Here is a 20,716-nt window from a genome sequence, read left to right as displayed (position 1 = left end):
TGTGCTGGTCATGGAGTTATTTTGTAATACATCTTGATCTTTTACAGTCTGGTTAGGAGCACAAGGCTAGTGAAACTTAGAAAATACTGTAAAATCAAGTACTAAATTGTGAGGGTCACAGGAAGAACTGGCGTAAAAAAAACAATCTACTCCAAGTTACAGCTTAGTAAAAGGCATTTCTGGAACTAGATCACTAGAAACTTAGAGGTTGTTCTAATCTAGATAAAAGTTTAACAGATCAGGGTGGGAGCGACTGAAATGAGATTGATCTAAAAGATGTTCAAGGAAAAATGAAGTGGACCTCATGGTTAATAATACAGGGGCTAGAGAAAGCAGAAGAGATAGAGACAACCACAGGGATTTTGAGATAGCATGAACAGAGAGGGGTTGGCATTGCTACATATGGGAAGTTGGGAGAGGAAACGAGAAGCAGAAATTTCAGAACACGTTAGTTAATTTTTTCAACATGTTGCATGTGAGGTCACTAGGAAACACCCATCAGGACAGAGGAGGGAAGATTGAGAACCATTAGTACAAAGGTCCTGACATAGAAGCAATAAACCTGAAACAGATTGAAGCCCTGAGACCTGGGCTTCCCCTTAGTGCCCTCCAGTTAGGGGCAGGAGGACCTAAAATGACTGAGAACCGGGGTGGTTAAGAAGTCCAGTGGGCATCACCAAAGGCGAGCAGGGCAGGGTCAACAAAGAATGGATGGTCCACAAGGCAAGCGAAGGCTTCTTTGGAGATGGAGAGACAGATACGAGAAGGCAGGGATGAAGGGTTTTCATTAGTCGCCAGCAATGATAGATGGTTCCTAGTTGGGTTTTTGTAACCAGACACCATCACGGCTATTTCACAAGTAACCAGCCTGTGCGTTTCAATCCTTCAGGTGGTATTGGAATGCTATGTAAGAAAGGACTTGGTCTACACCAAAGCCAACCCAACCTTTCATCATTGGAAGGTCGACAATAGGAAGTTTGGACTTACTTTCCAAAGCCCTGCTGATGCTCGAGCCTTTGACAGGGGAGTGAGGAAAGCAATCGAAGACCTTATAGAAGGTATTGAATTTTGTCACTGCATTCTTAGGGGGACAGTGGGAACGTTCCAAGGTCTTTTTTATTCCAGTTGTCTGCCATCATATATTTGTGGTTTATTTGAGGGAGGCCTGGGGTGGGCAGGTCAGTAGATGGCAAAACTTGAGGAACATCCACAGAGAACAATTACTAAGTGACAGTGCAGGGGGAAAGGAGTTGGGTTTCAGACTAAGGAGTGATCCCAGTTGGTTTTCAGACTCTGCTCTGGAAAGACAAATTCTGGACTTCCATGTCAATGACTTTTTGACAGATTACACTTTTCCCTGACTATTGAAATGCCTTCGGTCTGATCGGTCTTGGCTCGGAAGGTGCCAGGCCTAGCGACTGCCGTCCTATAATGAGAGCTTACGGTGTGTGGCTGCACTGAAAAGGAAGGGGATCTGTAAGTCCTGGAGCCCTGGTTCGGTGTAGGGCTTGGTCTGTGGTGAGTGGGGAGTAGACAATGTGTTGCCTCTGAATGTGGCCTGGAAGGCTCTTGGGCAGTCAGTTCTCACGGGCTTTTCTAGAGTCCACAGATGCAAACACGCAAACTCTTTACATTCAGTTATCCATTCAGAGAGTTAAAGTGGCCATAGCCAGAGCCCTTTAAAAAAAATAAAGCAAGGCATGTGAAAGCCAAATCCAGAATTTGGGGAGACGAATTACAAAAGAATGTACGCTTCATTTGTTTAAGACATAGAGTGTTCTGAAGTCATTTTCTTCTTTGTGGATTTGGGGGAAGAGCGAAAGGCAAATCTTAAAAAGGAAACTTGCTTAACGTTAGTAGTAAGAACATGAGTCTGTTCACTACAACGTGTGATAGCCAAAAAGGTAATTAAAAACCAACGTTCACATTCTAGGTCTGACGTAAAGTGGCAAATATTTAAAAAGTTGTTATGAAACATAGCTTTTAAAGTGTAGAGAGAAAGTGCTCCCATATTGCTGATAGAATTGTACAGTATGTCCACTTATTCTGTGAAGGTACGCACAAAATTTGATTCTCTTACTTGTAATTTTTTTCTCTCTATATACTCTCTTTAGCTGTTTCTGTCAAACTTTCCTCAGATGTTGATGGACTGGAATAATTTAACTAGTAGAGAAAAGTCCTGAAAGATCAGTAGTAATTGTGCAGAAGACTTATTTTTTTCTCCTGCAGTCCCCCGGTAGAAATTTAAATAGCTCTCATCCCTTTCTGAGCAGTTTTTTAAATTTCAGCTGAATGTAATAGCAAAACATTTTCTAAATGCACATTTTAAAGACCTAACCAAGAAAAGGAGATAGAGGAGAAATTTGCCTTTTGGTATACCTATCATTTAGGCAGAGTTCAATGGTTTTCCCTTTTGGCCATTAACAGTATCCGTTAAGTTGGTCCATGCATTATTGGGTATTGCGAGGGGGAAAGGAAGAAGTTACACAGATTTGCATGCCAGAATGAAGAAAGGGATGAACAAGTAACTAATAAATCAAACCCTAAATGACCAAAGCATTCCATAATGGAATAAACTGGGTTTTCTGACAGGAGCCCAAATTTTGGCCTGCAGAAACGGACAACTCACAGATGCCCCAATATTGCAAAAGAAAACCTCCTTGCGTGGGTATCTGCTTTGAAGGCAGCTCCCACAGTCTGGGTTTTTGAGTCCAGTGTCTGAATTTCGGAACAGGAGGTGACCAAACAAGCTATTTAGTCAAACCCTCATATTGCCAGATGGAAAGACCAGAAACTGACACGGAGACCGTTGCGGGTGTCGCTTTCTAGTGCTTTCCCCACTACACTGTAGGGGTCTGGGGGGACACTGGCAGAGTCTGGGCTTCAGCAGGTGCTTCAGAGCAGTGGGCTGGCTCTCCTCTCCACGCCCAGGTGACTCTCCGGGTGCGTGTTCTCAAGTGGCCCATGCAGAAGCTTGAGGGATTAAGAACAACAGTAGGCAGGGTTAATTTAGGGAATGTCCTAACTAGAGTCAATTAAAGAGGAATAAATTTAAAACATTTAATTCCCAGGTTACATATTTCTGCTGATGATTCACATTTGAAAGGAATGGAATGTGGTTTTATTAAAATATGTTTTTTAAATGATTGGTTTTGACTCACCTTCTTTGGAACTGTGTTTTATCACATTTTTTGTCTTTTTAGGCTCAACCACATCATCTTCCACCATCCATAATGAAGCTGAGCTTGGCGATGATGACGTTTTTACAGTAAGTTCCCTTTGTCCTTTGCTTTGTGGATGAGTTGGTGAATAATCAGAGAGAGGTTCTGTTTAAGGATGTGAGAGACACTTTGCAATTTGGCATTTGCCATTAATATTGGGAGACCATGGGGGAGATCTCTGTCTGGTCACAGTTTTGGCTCTGCTAGGTTTGCCCATGTTGTGGGGGTACCATTGGCCGCCTGACACGACTGCGGCACCTCTCTCCGACCTGTCCCAGGTTCTCTCACAGCCTTCCCCAGATTTAGGGTGACCAACTCTCCGGCTTGCCTGGGACTGTCCTACTTTTACCACTGGGAGTCCCTAGTTGGCAAAATACCTCAGTCGCAGGCCAACCGGGACAATTGGTCGCCCTACTCAGAGTCTTCTGTTAACACAACTCCTTCTCTGGCATCAGGGAAAAAGCCAGAGTAGCCTTTCTGAAGAGTAATTAAACATCTGTGATAAGAGAGGCCTGAAGGCTGAACTGGAGTAAGGCGCAAGTATGCTAAGGCAGGAAAGGGCTTGGCTCTTGTGACACAGCAGGAGTTAATGGGATATTACTGGAAACAAAATGATTTCTCAGCTTGCATCGTCTTTGAAATCCTGTGCTTCTAAAAGTTAATTAACAAACAGTTCATCACACACCTGCTGTGTGCTTGGTGCAGGGAGGAAGCTTTAGGGCAGCGTTTTCAAACTCTTGGCCCCCACACACAGTAAGAGATACATTTGCATTGTAACCTAGGACACACGCACACCTGAAATCAGATCATATTTCATGTTCTGCATTCTGATTTTTTTTCTCTTCTGTTTCATTTTCTTCCACTTTTTACTATGAAACTTCTAGAGCACACAGGAAAATTTAAAGAATATCACAGTAAACCTCTACATTCAGCATTTGCCCTGTTTGCTTTATCTGTACCTGTAGATACTTACACATGCACACACACGTGATTGTTTCTGTTTTTTGCCAGTCCAGTTGAAAGTAAGTCACCTTGATGTTTTAATTCTCTAGCATGCATCGCCTAAAAGCAAGGCATTCTCTTCCACAAGCGTGATGCCATTACTATACCTGGGAAAATTAATAGGGATTCCCTAATATCATCTAATAGTTCCCCACTAGTTCCTCCCTTATCCCAAGAGTATCTTTCATAAGCTGTTTTTACTTCATATTTGTAAATACCGGCTGCAGCCCTTTAAATGTGTGTCCTAATGCACTCATCATGGAACCAGTGATTTGAAAAATGCTACTTTAGTAACAGAGAGGTGTAGAAACTATGCCTCGAGCCCTCATGGAGATAACAGGGTGGTTTGGGCAGAGATAAGATGGACCCACGGGAGGCTTGGAGAATGGCACCCACTGTGTAGTCAGTCCTCTAGTCCAGGGTACGTTACAGGGAGGGGTCTGGGGATCAGAGAAGACCGCTAGGAGGTGAGGCTGACCTATTCCTCGGTGGCATTTGAACCCAGCTCGGGAAGGGGCTTCAAAACTGGGAAGCACAGGGCAAAGGCAGAAGTAGGGATGTGCACGGAGAGTTGCCTCTGCGCCACGGGCCCCAACCTGATGTGAACAGAGCGTGCATAGGGGTGTCAGGAAATGACCTCAGTTGTCTTTGCATTGAGCGGCTGGTGTGATTGTGGCTCAGAACAGGCTTCCTATAGTGCTCCAAGCAGATCCTCTCAACAGTTGGCATTTGCTTACATCTGTTCCTTTGTCACGTTTTCGAGAGACAAACAACAGCAGGCGGGTTAAAAGGTGGCTTCCTGTGCTCCAGAGCAAAACTGTCATTCGCAGCTGCTTCCCAGCTACCTGCCAGAAGTGATTTATAGAATCGTGAGAGGGCAAGGGGGACTGGGGTGATGGAAGCCAGCATCCCTCCTGGTTTTGTCCTTTAATCCACAGGGGCTCAACTTGCTGCTCTAGGGTAGCAGAGAATGCCCGCAAGGAAGTGTAGAAACAGCCCTGCTGTTTGCAGACACTGAAACTCAGTGGGGAAGGAGCTCCACTTAATTGCGTTCCGTGTAGGCCCTGACATATCTTTGCCTTCATTCCATGTGTTTACCAACAAGGGCCTATTAACAATAGCACCTCCCTTCCCTAATGGCCTCTTCATTAGCCATTGACCGTTAGGAACTCCTCCCCTGTAAGGATGGGGGAGGGTCATCAGGGGCTTATGCGCCAGGTTTCCCATTGGATCCTGAGCTTCCCGTCACTAGACTTTCTGTCCTAAGATGGAAAGTGAGGTATCCGAAACCCGGAGCCCAGGAAGTGAGCTGCTGTGTTGACTCCTGTGTAGTCTATAGCTTCCCAAAGCTTGTCGTGTTCTAAAACTTTTATTGATAGGACAGATATTTAGAACACAGAACTCATTTAGTGTAGAAAGAGTATAAATAGTGGGGTGGCTGGGTGGCTCAGTCGGGTAAGCATCCCACTTCAGCTCAAGTCACAATTTCGCAGTTCGTGAGTTCAAGCTCCGTGTTGGGCTCTGTGCTGACAGCTCAGAGCCTGGAGCCTGCTTCAGATTCTGTGTCTCCCTCTCTCTCTGCCCCTCTCCCATTCACGCTCTGTCTCTCTCTGTCTCTCTCAAAAATAAATAAACATTTGAAAAAAGAAAGAAAGAGTATAAATGGTGATAAGACCTTCTAACAACTCATGATGGACCCGAATTATGAGGGCTTTCTGGGAGGACAGCAAGTGTATGTGTGGTTATAACTTGAGGAACCAGGGAGTATAACTTCTGTTTTTGCCACGAGAGCCAGGGGCTTCCCTCTGTTTCAGGGGATTCCTTGGGGCTAGAAGGAAAACAGGACATTGTGGACAATATGTTGATGCACATTCTACAGTGGGGAATAAAGTGGAGAAAGAGACCCCCCTGGAGTTTTTGGGCACTCACCAAGTACGGGCTGTCTCTGCTCACACTGTCCCAGCTCTTATGGTCATCCCCCAAACCAGCTTGTCCTCCTGGCTTCTCAGGATTGAGAAACCGTGTTGCAATTCCTCAGAGTAAAATTAGCGTCCTGCTTGGCGTGTGCACGAGTGGGTGCACATGCGTGCACACACACACCATCGCACACCCTGCCCGTGCATCTGTGGCCACTCGCCAACACCATTGCCCCCTCAGTCTTCCCATGCCTCTCCATTCGTTCTGCTGCCACCAGCCGGCTGTGTGTCCACATCCTTCCTGCCCAAGCCACCAGCAGAGACTCCCGATGAGCAACTGTTCTGATTTTCTGAGTGTGGACTGTTTATTCATTTGTGTGTGTCCTAGTATTTCTCCCTTCGCCAATTATGATTGTTTTCTCTCCTTTAAAATTCCAAAGCACTCTGCTGATGATTTCTGGCTTGCCCCTTGAAAGCCTGCCCTTTTTCTGTTTTCAGATTTTTTCTTTACTGAATGAATGAATCTTTAATTAGAAGCAGGACATTCGTCATGATAGTCTCTGCATCCCTGTAAAGCTTTGCTCTAAAGGTGCTCAATCAACGGGTGGTCTGAACCTCAGATATAGTGTGTAACAGTCATAGGTTTCCATATTTTATTCATTTGCTTTGTTGTTATCCCGGGGGGCTGTGTAAAGTTGGGTGATTTTGAGGGATTCTCGGTAGCTTCATGTCTTGTTTTTCTAGCTTTCTTTTCTGCTGTGTCTACAAATGGGAGCTGTGCTCCTAGCATCGTCACTCGCTGTGAGCTCTTGACTGCTCACACGTACCTTCTCGCCCTTCCGTGAACTCTCTACCCTTTGCCGTAATGTCTCTTCCTGGACCTCAGTTACAGTGACTGACCCAGGTGAACACAAATACCTAGATGGCAAGGGTGTGCTCAGCGTTGAATACGCAGGTATGAGGCTTGAGCCATTTGGTACAAATTTGGAAGATGAGTAATGCAAACAATATAAACAACAACAACAACAGTTAGCGTTCTGTTTAACAGGAGGTTGTTTGTTTGTTTGCCACTGCTAAGAATTGGCACACTCATGGGGCGCCTGGGTGGCTCAGTTGGTTAAGCGTCCAACTTCGGCCCAGGTCATGATCTTGCTGTTCATGAGTTCGAGCCCCGCATCGGGCTCTGTGTTGACAGCTCAGAACCTGGAGCCTGCTTCAGATTCTGTGTTTCCGTCTCTCTGTGTCCTTCCCCCTGCTCGCATTCTCTCTCTTTCTCTCAAAAGTAAACATGGAAAAAAAAAAAGAAAGAAAGAGTTGGCACACTCATGTTGGCGCCTCTGACTGACAGCTTTTAGTTTCTTTCATTTCAGGGCTGGGGAGACTTGAAAGGGACAGAATGGAAAGACCCTTGAGTCTGTTCCCTCTGTTGTGCTTTTGTCTTGCAGAGAAGACATGTACTTTTATCTTGTGGAGGAGGCCCCTTGTCAGCCTGAGATAGGACCAGTCTAGCTCCCTGTGGATAAGCTGAGCTGGTTTGCTCCCCAACTTAGGACTCACTTCCTCCCAGCCCCCCACAGTTGAAGACCCTGAGACCAGAGCATGTGGAGCCTGCAAGGAGGGGGGGCTGGGGGGGAGAAAAGGAGATAATAGTGAAAATGGACCGTATAGAACTAGACTGGCTCTGGGTTTTATGGCCCTTTCATGAACAGTTTTCCAAAATCCTGTTTTGTAGGGTTGGGTCCTTTAAAACCTGGTGGTTTATTTACTGCTGCCAAATTCTCAAATCATTTTTTAACTGTTATTAACATCTTCATGGCTAGACAAGGATAATTTCAACACGATCTTGGGAGAACACAGCCACAGTGTGTGTATACTTCTAGAGCAGGCTCATCTAGACTCTGCGGTCAAGTGTTGTTGGCGCTTCAGCTGTCACTGTGCTGAGTGGCTGGATTCTGGCTCTAAAGCTTGGGGATTAGGGAAATATTTGCTTTATAGACAGATACTTGGGGGTGTGTAAAATAGCTAAGTCTTCATCTTCCATAATAAGAAGTCCTGAAAGAGTATCTAAATCTGCAAATCGGGAAATAGTAGTATAACCACTTGACGTTGGAAAAAAATGGAGAGAAGTGGAAGAAGAAAGAGCCACAAGAATTGAAGTGTGTGTTTCTCTGGCGCAGGAGCTGAGATGGGGAGGGGCAGAACTGCTATTGAGAGAGTAAATGATACACGTGTATTGATTTTTTTTTTTTTAAAGAAAGAATGCGGGGGTTTTCTCAGAATGGGGACTGTGGGAGGGGGGCGGTCAAGGGAGAAGGTGGGATGGGGAGAGATGCCTTAGTTACAGCAATCCTGGGTCCCCCTGCATCGGGGGTTTAAAGACCTTAAAGAGACACAACAGAGGTTGAGGTCTGCGGCTGCAAGTTCTCTTCCTCCCGCTGTTTTCTCTGCCTGGTGCTAGGAAGCAGTATGTCCACTGTGCAGATAATTAGCCGCAAATGTTTGGCTTGCGGGGAGACAAGGTTAGCTGCAGACATGCCAACTCCTTAGAATTACAGGTCTTGGAATTGGAAGGGATTTTGAGTTCCTATCAGATGAGCCAGCCTGCTTCCTTCTGGCAAATGAAGTAGGATTCGCCTCATTTGACAGCCTCGGTTGGGGAAGCAGCTCAGGGTCCACTGGGTGACTTGCCGAAGGTCACACAGCTAGTTCACAGTGGAGGAGCCAGGAACACCATCCCCCAGCCTTTCCAGCTCACCACTGCTATTTTTCTCTTCTTCTGTTGAATAATTATATTTATGATATTCCAGCCATTATATTTTTTAAACAACCAAGTACAGGCATTGTATTTTAGGGTTCTGTTGAACCCAAATTGGAAAGGGGAGAGAAAAGAAGATAAATTTAAGAGCAGTGGCCTGTGTGGCCCATTAATGTGACAGACTTGGAGCCTACTGAGTGAGTTTTGCAGCCCAGGGGTCCCCAAAATAGCAACTCAAAGCTTGACTATAGGAAAGCCTACCCTTATGTAAGGTTGTTGGTTTTTTTTTTTTTTTTATGGTTGTTTATTTTTTGAGCAAGAGAGAGAGTGAGCGAGCAAGCCTGGGAGGGGCAGAGAGAGAGAGGGAGAGAGAGAGAGAAATCTCAAGCAGGCTCCGCACTGTCAATGCAGAGCCCAATGTGGGGCTCAAACTCACCAACTGTGAGATCATGACCTGAGCCAAAACCAAGAGTCGGATGCTCAACCGACTGAGCCACCCAGGTGCCCCTACCCCTATATAAGGCTTTGATTTTGTTTTTTGCCTGCCTTGTACGTTTTTACCACCATGACCTAAGTATTGTTTCTGGATCTGGGAGGCCCTTCTCAGTAGCGATTCCTAATTAAGCCCTAGTGCCTTAAGGCATTCATCCTGTGTAATGAGATCACCACTCTCCTGTGCACCTAAAATGGTATTAAACTGTGCACCATCCTTTGCAGAACTGAGAAGATTTAATTCACATAATTTTGTGTGGGTCTGAACACTCTCCTAGAAGCCAGCTGAAGAAGGCTGATATTTGGATTACATTTGGCATTTCATCGTACCTTAGGCAGGCAGCCCTCCTTCATGTAGGAAAAACGTCATGTCTTTTACACCGTCGTCAGCTTCCAGCCATGTTTTGCCTAGACTGGAAGAACTTGGTCCTTCCTCGTGCCCTACGCTTGAACCCTTGACATCCTGTTTACTACAAGCTGCATTTTATTACTTTCTGGCTGTTCAGAGCAGTTGTCCCTAATGACATCCCTGACGCCTCCCACCCACCCCAGGGCTAAAGTATGGCTAAAGCAAGCGTTTGAAACCAGAATACTAAGAAGCAATTTGTTTTGTCCTGGATGGGCTTTTGAGCATTTACAAGTTGTGCTTATTTTCATTCCTTTTTTTTTTTTTTTTTTTTTAAGTTTGTTTATTTTGAGAGAGTGCGTGCCACATGTGCGGTAGGGGCAGAAAGAGAGGGAGCAAGAGAATCCCGAGTAGGTCCTGCTCCACCAGTGCAGAACTGGGATCATGACCTGCAACCGGGGGTCAGACAGTGAACCAACTGAGCCACCCAGGTGCCCCATATACTTACTTTCATTCTTGATTAAGTAGGAAAAAATGAATTCATTGAATTTTGTAATCATCAAGGTTTCGTTTACAGAAGCAGAAGAGTATAGTCTACCACAACATTTCCCCTTTTTTTTGAAGTCTTTTCCACCTAATCCGTGCCAGCAGCCATTAAAACTGAAGGCAAATCTACCAATTTTGTGGGGTTTTTTTTCCAAATCTACCTATTTTGTAATAAATGGGGCTCATTTACTGATTTTTTCTAAGAAAGCAGTGACGTGTGACCACTGAGTATGCAGAGTTTAGAGGCTAGGGAGAGGCCTGCATTCCAGACTCGGTTCTGCCAGTACTTCACTATGATCACTGATCCTTGGACCCACAGTCTTCTCAAGGTTGAATGTACTTCCTTTGAGCCTCTATTTGCTGGCCTCGGGGAAGGGAAGAAAAGGCACTGTGGTGTGGCACTGCCCCTGGCACCGTGCCCTGCACTCTCACATACGTGACTGAGCTTGGCCCTCACAATCACCCTGTGAGGGGCATGCTGACACTTCCTCTTCTGCAGATAAAATCACCAAGACTCCGAGAGCCAAAGCAACCTATATTCTGTTCTATACTCTGCCCACCCAGAATGCAAACTTCTGATCTGCTTGCTGCCTTTCAGAGAAGTTTGACAAAAGGCAGTATGTATTCAGTAAGTTTCAGTAAATTTTACTTCTTTAAATCTATCAGATTCCCTTCATTGCAAAGTAGCTTCCTAAATGATGGTCTTTTCAACTAGTGCCTTGGCTTAAAACTACTTCAGTGGAGGGTGCCTGGGTGGCTCAGTCGGTTGAGCATCCAGCTCTTAATTTCGGCTCAGGTCATGATCTCCTGGTTCATGGGACCAAGCTCTGCACAGTCAGCAAGGACCCTGCTTGGGATTCTCTCGCCCTCTCTTCCCCTCCCCCACTCACTCGCTCTGCCTCTCTCTCAAGTAAACATTAAAAAAAAAAACAAACAAAAAAATACTTCAGTGAAGGTCTGAAGTTACCCTTGCCCCTGCTCGAAAGCCTCAGTCGCATTTTAGACGATCAGTTGATTAAAAATGTTTTCTTGGGCACCTGGGTGATTGGTTAAGCTTCTGACTTCAGCTCAAGTCATGATCTCACGGTTCGTGAGTTCGAGCCCCGCATCTGGTGAACAGCAGCCCCGCTTCTCTTTCTCTCCCACTCTCCGCCTCTTTCCCTCCCGGCCCCTTGTGGCACCACTCTCTCTGCTTCTCACTGACTTGCGCTCTCTCTCTAAAAAAAAAAAAAAAAAAATGTTTCCTGTTGTCTCTACCTTTGGCATCTGGGTATTGGGCAGACTGGGGTGGGGAGAAGCTAAGTAAAAGAGAAAACAGGTTGAAAATGTAAGCTCCTTCTACAAAGTTTAGTGAAACTGATGATCTATGGTAGCTTGCTAAGAGAAGCAAAAATGTTTTGGGGGAGGGGCAGCCATAGGCTTTGGGGTTGACACCAGGAAGCAGTGTCCCATAACTGCTGCTGGCTGAGACCCAGCACTGCACTGGGTGGTGTGGAAGGTCTCAGAAAATGGGAGGGAGCTGCTTTATCTTCTAAATGACAATAATTACCAAGCTCACATTACATAGTGAGGGGAGGATCTTTTTATTCAACATGTAATACCTACAGTGGCTTTAAATTAAAGCAGTTAATATGTCTGAGGCTCAAACAAAAGCTTTGAAATGCTCTCAATTTCAAGAAGCCCAAAGGCATTCTTGCTAGCCCTCCCACTTGAGCCTTTCTTCATTTACATGCACCTTATCTCATCTTCTTAAGTTGTGGGTAGTAGGATACTGTTCTTTGCATTTTACTAATTCATACAGAGGACGTATTCAGGGTTACCTGAAAGCCCGCCTTCCTGCTCGCAACCCTTCAGCCCCTTCCAGTAAATCAAGCTGTGGGTGTATCAGAGTCCTTTCCTTTCATATGAAAATTTCACCTAAGTTTAAAAACATTTTTTTAATGTTTATTTTTTTTGAGAGAGAGAGAGTGGGAGTGAGAGCGGGGGAGGTGCAGAGAGAGAAAGGGAGACACAGAATCTGAAACAGGCTCCAGGCTCTAAGCCGTCAGCACAGAGTCTCATGTGGGGCTCCAACTCAGGAATGGCAAGATCATGACCTGAACCAAAGTTGGATGCTTAACAGACAGCCACCCAGGCGCCCCTCACCTAACTTCAAAATTTAGAAACATAAGACTTTTTTTTTCGATGAGTAGGAGTTTTGTTTTTGTCGTTTGATTTACAGGGAAAGAATGCCCACTTTATCCTCGGGCCCCAGAAAGCATAATGTCTTAGAGTCTAAGGCCAAAGTCGTCTCTTTCCCTCATTCTTGCAGCTGCCTCTTAGACCCAGACCGCCTGCTAGCTGGGCCATGAAAGAGCACGTGCCTGGCTGGTTGCTTGCCTTTTTGAAAGAGGACACTTGGAACCTATGTAGGCCCTTAGGACAGGTGAGCTAGTGCTACCTGTTCCCAAAGACCTGTTGATAAAATGGGTGACAATTTCCTGTTTACCAAAGGAAAAAGGTCTAACAGGTGCCAAGGGGAAAGGAGTGCTGTACTAAAGAGAGACAACAGATCATCAAGCCACCCGAGCCAGGTGCCTTCTGAGGCACTTAACTATCCAGTGTGCTGCCTTCTGAGAAGCAGAGGTGCCCAGAGTTTCGTGTCCTTAGTCTCCTTGCTGGGCCCAAGGTTGAGAGGAATGGTACATACTTACATTTAGTGTGTGTATATACCTTTAAAAAAAACAAAATGAGGGGCGCCTGGGTAGTTCAGTTGGTTAAGCTTCCAACTCGACTTTGGCTCAGATTTCATGATTTCAAGGTTCAGGAAATCGAGCCCCATGTCCGTCCGCACTGTGAGAGTGGAGCCTGCGTGGGATTCTCTCTCTGCTCCTCCCCCACTCATGATCTCTCTCTCTCTCTCTCTCTCTCTCTCTCTCTCTCTCTCTCTCTCCCTCCCTCCCCCCCTCCCTCCCTCCCCCCCTCAAAATAAGCAATAAAATAAAACATTAAAAATGAGAAGCCTTGCAATGGAAAGATTGATATTGGCATTGGTTGCATCAGCTGTTGAGATCTATTTTGGTGGAAGATTGCAGTAAAAATAATACAAATTGTGGTCATAACTACTAGGTAGGCTCCTTTAAAAATGCAAAATAGCATCTACAGACAAGGCAGAAGTACTATTTAATGAATCTGAGGGAATCCTGTGGCCCTCGAATGAGCTAGGTAGCAGTCTCCATCAAACCCCTTGGATGTTCTTAAGAGGAGGGAAGGAGGGTTATTCATGACACTGTTAGAGCTCAGACAGACCTTGGAGATCATTGATTGCCCCCCCCCCCCTTATTTTACACATGAGGAAACTGAGGCCCTGAGAAGTTAAACAACTTGCCCAACGCTTATGGCCTAACCTGGCCTGGAATCAGTTCTTGGTGCAGTTTGTGCCTAACGTTGCTGTATGATTTCCAGTTGACATGGTCTGGCTTCTTAAGCATTTCTTAACCTTTGTTTTCTATGCCTTGTTTAAAACGTGTCAGCCTGCTAACCTCCTGACGGGGTTTCTCAGAGTAGGGTTGGCTCCTTGCGCTGTGTGTTTGCTTCTATCACCTCATGTGTTCCTGGGGACACAGGGACGATGAAGTGACTACTTGTTTGCCTTACTGAAGGTGGGCTTCATCCCCATTGTCTCCATCCCCAAGACGGGGAAGGAAATTGCCAGTTGCCAACCTTCTCATAGTCATAGATACGCTGAGTAGGACATTCCAAGTGCCCCTTAGTAGTTCTAAGTGTCTGGGAAAGAACAGTCCTGCCCTAGGCACATCTTTCCTCTCCTGCGGGCATTGTTTGCCCACTGCTGCTGCCTTTGTGCTCTGCCCTTACCCCCTTTGGTAAAAAAACAAAGATTTAGCAGGAAAATCCAAGGGGAGTTGAAGGGATACACATAGCCTTGAAAACACTTGTTTCACTTTGAAATGCGTAGTCTGACCCACCCTGAATGCCCCAAAAAGTCCTTGGTCAACAGCCAGGATTCCATCCCAGGACGGGTAATTTAAGCAGACTGCCTCCTCAGCTGCTCTGGCTTCTTGGTTCTTTCTCTCCTTCCTTTCTTGAGCTTCCCTTGGTCAAAGAAGTTCTCCTTCCAAATGAAGAAGGCTCATTCCCAGACCCAAGGCATGTGAACAGATGCATGTGCTTCTGTAAGAACTTCCAGGTAGACCCAAGGAGAGGGAAGAACAGCCAAGTTTCCAAGAGTAAGAAATCCTTTTATAAGATATGCCCGTGCAGTAGGAGAGAGCCAGCTACAGGTTTAACATGAGACATGCATCTTCTAGTCTCCCTTCCCCATTCAGTCCAATTTCTACCCAAACCAGGCAGCATTGACCTTGGGGAAACAGGTAGCCTCCTCCCAGCGTCTTTTACACTTCGGATTTTGATTTATTTTCAGATATCATAACATTAAAGCCAGCTATGCAAAAGGAAAGTCTGTGCCAACTTTTGAAGCTGTGGTGTTTTTCTCTCATTTGTTGTTAAAATTCTGGGGAATTATGGGAAATAACTGACTAAGTAGGTCTTCAGAGTCTGGCCATTGGAAGCTTGCTCTTTTTGAAGAATTTTATTAGATGTTCACTGGTAAACTTGAACCTCTTTTTCTCTTCCTCTGAGCCTAGTTCTGACTTGTCCACCCATCTAGAAGGGAAGCCACCTGGCCTTGCCCCTGCCCGTGTCCCCCTGTTATGTCTGAACCCACATCCCACAGAGCACCCAGCCCAAACCCAAGAAACTTCCAGGCAAGGGATGGGTGCCTTTACTATCAAAGGTGGATTCCATCAGGCCACTCGTGTCTGTATTTTCCTGATTTTAAGGTTGGCAGTACCCGCTCATCTTAGTACCCTCTGACTCTTGCTCCCATCCTCCCTTCCTTCCTTGTCTCACCTCCCTGTTCCTTCAAGTTTCTTCCTTATCAAAGTCATCTCAGCTTTCTGCCTTGTTAGAGGGCTTTAGAACCAGGCCCCACAAACCTTGTTCCTTTGAACAAATTCAGCATGACTTTTTAATTAGAGAACAATTCACATCCAGTCTTCCTGAGCTGAGTCCTTATTATTTAGCATTAGAATACTCAATTGCATTTCTATTATTCAGTGCCTCATATTAGGTTGCAAACTTCTTAATGGAACATCTTTTTAATAATGGGCATTGACACTGATTCAGCGTCCAACCCAGACCCAGAGGCAGGATTTTCTGGAGGCTACATTTGCAGGTGGCAGTGGTTATGCTCACTGTATCATGTTGCATAGGACACCCCCCCCCCCCCCAACCAGGTCCACAGCAGCGCCTGCCCTCTTCGTCTATAGTGGGTGGGACAGAAGGCTCTCTGTCCCTGGATGTGGGGAAGCCTACTGTTGAAGCCTCCACATTTTTTCTTCTTGAGCTCAAACCCACAACAGAGACAACCCCTAGAGAGCAAGGTGAGTTTAAAGCACATCAGAGTCTTTGTTAAATTTTTTTTTTTAACGTTTATTTATTTTTGAGACAGAGAGGCAGAGCATGAATGGGGGAGGGTCAGAGAAAGAGGGAGACACAGAATCTGAAACAGGGTCCAGGCTCTGAGCTGTCAGCACAGAGCCCGACGCTGATGTGGGGCTCGAACTCACGGACTGTGAGATCATGACCTGAGCCGAAGTCGGACGCTTAACCGACTGAACCACCCAGGTGCCCCAAGAGTCTTTATGAGTTGAAGGTGAAGCTGTCAGATTGGTAGGTTGGTAGGTGTCATTAGCTTGTGCATACAAATAACAGATGTTCAGGAGTCTTGCTTGAGAGAGTGTGTGTGCATAGCTTAGGTGGGTGGCTTTTCTCCAGTGTGTGTGGAAGCCACAAGGAGAGTTATGGGAGAGTCTGTTTAGAAGTGCAAGTGGACTGGGAGCCTGGCTGCCTCAGTTGGTAGAACAGGCGACATTTGATCTCAGGGTCGTGAGTTCAAGCCCCACATTGGGTATAGAGATTACTTAACAGGGCACCTGGGTGGTTCAGTCAGTTAAGCATCTGACTTCAGCTCAGGTCATGATCTCACAGTTCGTGAGTTCTAGCCCCACATCGGGTGAGCTGAAGCCTGCCCGTGCTCTACCCTCTCTCCCTCTCTTTCTACCCCTTGTGCTCATTCTCTCTCTCTCTCTCTCTCTCTCTCTCTCTCTCCCCATAAATAAATAAATAAATTTTTTAAGTTCATATTTCCTTTTTAAAAAAAGATTAATAAAAGAAGAAGTACATGTGGAAAAAAGATTTTTCCCCCTTGTTTCTTGGAGATGCCCTGCTAGTTCACTGCTTTTGTTTGTAGGTCACACTGCATGGCAAGATTTGTCTGATAGTACAGATGTGGAATAAGCCTTGGCTTTAATGGAGGCTCTCTTGCATGCTCTCCTGCTCAGAGTCCAGACACACCCAGAGCAGTCCAGGCATGGGTGTCAGCTCCGCCTGCAGTAGGCAGTGAACTGTGGACACACTTCAAAGCTTTCTAACCTTCTTGCTCCCTCGTACGAGTTCGCCATTAGATTAGGAGATATTTAACGGCTTTGCTCATTCTCACGTTCTCTGATAATGTCCAGGAAGCTTTGCACTTGATTGTGCAGTGGGAAGAGGCTGTTCAGGGTTAGGGAGGGAGGCTGGGTGCATCAGAAGGTGGCATATCTGGTTAGCTAATGAACACTGGGAAAACATGGGCACGCCTCATTTCTCAGAATGACTCTCTACACATTGTTAACCTGGACATAGTTCACAGCAAACAGGGTGGAGGAGGGTGAACGGATGATTAACACAGAGGTGACCACGATGCCGAGTGCATATTACAGTGTTCGATACGAGGGTAGCTTCTGACGTAAGAGATGACTGTCGTTTGGGGCGCTGGTTAAGAATTTAACTCTTGAGATTTGAATCACCCTGAAGGGCCCTTACCTACTCATTCAGGAAGTGTTTATCGAGATCTTCAGAAACTTTGTATTATGAGACCCCATCCATCCCCTTATCTCCTGGGTTTGTGTAAAGCAGGGTGCACCTTCTTACTGGGAGAAATTGTACTTGTGTTAATCACAGGAAAACACCTCTCAGAGTAGGCATTGGAAAAGACTTGTGTGAACTTGAGAAGCCGTGGTGTTGTGTACTGAAATCCCACTGGGCTTGCTGATCAGGGGCCACATTTCAGTCCTGCTCTGCAGTGGCTGCCCCGCCATGGTCTCTCAGAGTCTGTTTTGCGGCCTGTGACGTGGAGACAGTATTCCACCTGTACCCGTGCCCCCGTGTCGCCAGGGTCTGGCACACTGTATGCACTTGCACCGTCTGAGACGACTAAGAGCTCTTTCCTTTATTGTTCTGTCTGGTCCACAACCCCCTCCCCTGTGTGTTCAGTCGGTACCTCTGAAGATGTGAAGAAAGAGCGGGTCGGGAGATCGAAGACAAGACAGACTCCAGAAGAGAGTCAAAACTCCTCGCGCGTCCGTTTGGTTTCTTTCAGTTGCTGGGATTTGAGGAGTAAATAGCAATTCTTCCCCAAGTTCTGAACTACTGAGGGGAAAAAAAAGACAGGAGACCCTTAATGAGTGAGGATGCCAGTCCTGGCTGACATCTGCGGGAAGCAGACGTCTCGGGCTGGGACCTCTCGATCAAACAGACCTGCCCCACCAGGCACGGGCGCTGGACCTCCAAAGCCTCCCACAGTGGGTTGGCCCTTGGCCTCCAAGCAGGCCACACAGTCCCCAGAGGGGTTGCCAGTATGTGCTGTCTGCCAGCCAGACGCTGCGTGCCCGGTTCCTCTTGCACTGCTGTGGAGAGGAGTGAGGGCCGGACACAGGCAGGAGTGGGATGCGGGCGGAACTGCCACGGAGGAGTCAAAAGTGAGGGGCAAGCACACCCAAGTGATGAATCCCACGCATCTGGGCTTAAGTTACCAAAGGGAATCGGCCCACACCATTGGGACACCCTAGGGTAGATCGCAGGCTGCAGCCTCGACTGGATCCAAGCTCAAATGGCTCTGAGAGGGGGTGGAGGGGCTGCCTTCTCTTAGTTTTGCTTCACTTCCTCCCTAGAAGGTGCTTTCCCTGTGCCCTGGCCAGGATTCCAGGCTTTTAGGACGCTTAGATCTTAACTTCAGAGAAAAAGACGGCATCTTTTCTGACCTCTCCGTGAAAAATCTCCGTATTAACCTCAAAGAGGACCGTGTAGCCATACCTGAATTAGTCACTCTGGATGGAGGGATCAGAAACGGGCATCAGCTCTGTCTCACTTGGACCAAACAGAATTGGAGAAAAAAAATCAGGAGGGTTGGGTTGCCAAAGGGATGCCACACATGTCCACTAAGTTTTTAAAATTAACGTAGTTGTGCTGCATAATGGGAATATGGGTGTCTTTGTCCTAAATACTTGTCCCATTTTCCTGGGCATTCGTTACTCAATAAGTTGGGGGAGAGGGTGTAAAAAAAGAAATAAGCAAATGAGACAAGGGGAATATAAGATTGAGAAATGAGAGCCAGGAAGGAGTTCGTTGATACTTGCCAAAAATAGGACACCTAGATATAAGGAAAACCTTTTCATTGGTTTGGGGAAGAAAAGGATCTGTGACTCTGAGGATGCAGAGGGCGGGTGGGTGGTTCTGAGGATTCTTGGTTTTGAAGGTGGTGGCCACCGTCCATCAGATCCATCACCTTCCAAAGACCCTGTCACAGAGGATCCAATCTGAACTCCTGGTAGAGACCAGGAGAGGAGTTCTGCACTCAGGTCCAAAAGAGAGGGGCCTGCATTCTCTGTGCAGCTGTCTCTGTCACTTCCAGCTTCCAGTGACCCTCAAGGCTTGCCTTCAACCCAAAGATTACAACATCTCTTCCTGGAAAGCCAGTGCCTACGATACCCTTGAGGTAGCCTTATTTCTGACACTTTGCCAGGATCAGCTCCGCACAGAAACACTTGGGTTTGATCTTGGCTTATATGCATCTCCTCTGCTCACCAGAGTCCCTTGCAGCCAGGGCTACCAGTGGTGTAACCGTTCTTGATCAAACTGGGATGTACCCACGGGAGACCTGATGTAGTGAGCCCTTTCCCCAAAGCCTGGTGGCTGCTCCCACATTTGAGAAAACAAACCCAACTTTTCCAGGGTCTTGGTGGCTGGCTTTCTCTGCCCTTTGAGCCAGCCACATCATGTTTAGACAATCTGGCCCTTCAGGGGTCCTGGTGCTTCCCACAGCCAAGATAAACTCCAGATTTCGGGAAGTCCGGCAAGACACCAGAGTGGGGGGTAGATGGCGTGTTAGGTTTTGGTATGTGGGTTTGGTTTTTGTTTTCATTTTAATTAACTCTTGGTTACCTCCCTCTAAACAGACAGCTACAGACAGTTCTTCTAATTCCTCCCAGAAGAGGGAACAACCTACTCGGACAATCTCCTCTCCCACATCCTGTGAGCACCGGAGGATTTACACCCTGGGCCACCTCCATGACCCATACCCCACGGACCACTATCACCTCGAACAGGTGCGCAGCAGTCTGGTTCCTTTGAGGGCATGGGGCGGATGGTTCCTGATCTGGAACAGCCTCCTCCTCCTTCCATGTAGCCTGCTGTTCAAGCCCAGGCCTTCTCTGTTCCCCGTATTGACGGTGGTGACGGCAGCTCGTCCTTAGTTTTCTGTGTGCCAGACCCCTTGCTAAACCTTCCGTGTGCTTAATCTCATTGAGTCCTCACAAATTATCCCACAGGGCAGGTCCTGGGCCTCCCCGGTTGATGGAAGAGAAGGCTGAGGTTTAGAGAGAGAAAGTCCTTGATGGAACAAGTCTCAAATGCAGGCGTGGGTTCTCCACGGGGCTATGCTATCTCCTGAGTTCCTCTGTCCAGAGGGCTTCCTGGCTTTGTGTGAAAGCCCAGAGCCAGGATCGGGACTAAAGAATGCTGTCCGCTTGGCTCAGGCACCCTGGCATCGCGGGTTACAGGCCCAGGCTTGCTTGGGGGGGATGTAGCTGGAGTCTGGCGTTCAGTGATTCAACAAATATTTACCAAGCGGCTGTTTGGCAGAGCAGGCTCCCAAACTGTGGGGCATGGACTGGTGCCTGTGGGGGTGATGTGGCCACCGGTATGCTTTGCAAAGAAAAAAGGAGCACAGGGTTGTTTTGGTTTAGTTTGTTTTGTTTTGTTTTTTTTAACATAAAGCTAGATTTATAAGACTCTAAAAAATTTTGTGTGCTTCCTAATATTTTGGCATTAAAAAAAAATTTCTTTTTAACGTTTATGTATTTTTGAGAGAGAGAACACAAGCAGGAGAGGGGCAGAGGTGCCTGGGTGGCTCAGTCAGTTAAGCATCCGACTTGGGCTCAAGTCATGGTCTCACGGTTTGTGGGTTCAAGCCCTGCATCGGGCTCTCAGCCCAGAGCCCGCTTCAGATCCTCTGTCTCCCTCTCTGCCCCTTTCCCACTCTCTCAAAAATAAACATTTA

The 20,716-nt window shown here is 46.6% G+C and overlaps 1 protein-coding gene across 1 annotated transcript in view; it reads left to right on the top strand.

The window, feature by feature from the left end:
• The window catches only part of SPRED2 (sprouty related EVH1 domain containing 2), a 114,469-nt gene that overhangs the window by 90,387 nt on the left and 3,366 nt on the right, over positions 1-20,716 (top strand). Inside the window, exons 3-5 of the mRNA XM_047852395.1 lie at positions 890-1,058; positions 3,204-3,268; positions 19,614-19,763. Coding sequence (XP_047708351.1) covers positions 890-1,058; positions 3,204-3,268; positions 19,614-19,763 — 384 coding nt within the window. The remainder of the gene's footprint in view (positions 1-889; positions 1,059-3,203; positions 3,269-19,613; positions 19,764-20,716) is intronic.

Source organism: Prionailurus viverrinus, chromosome A3, assembly GCF_022837055.1.
Source record: "Prionailurus viverrinus isolate Anna chromosome A3, UM_Priviv_1.0, whole genome shotgun sequence".
Classification (NCBI taxonomy): Eukaryota; Metazoa; Chordata; class Mammalia; order Carnivora; family Felidae; genus Prionailurus; species Prionailurus viverrinus.
The sequence above is the reverse complement of the archived record's forward strand: the minus strand, read 5'-3'. Positions and strand labels throughout refer to the sequence as shown.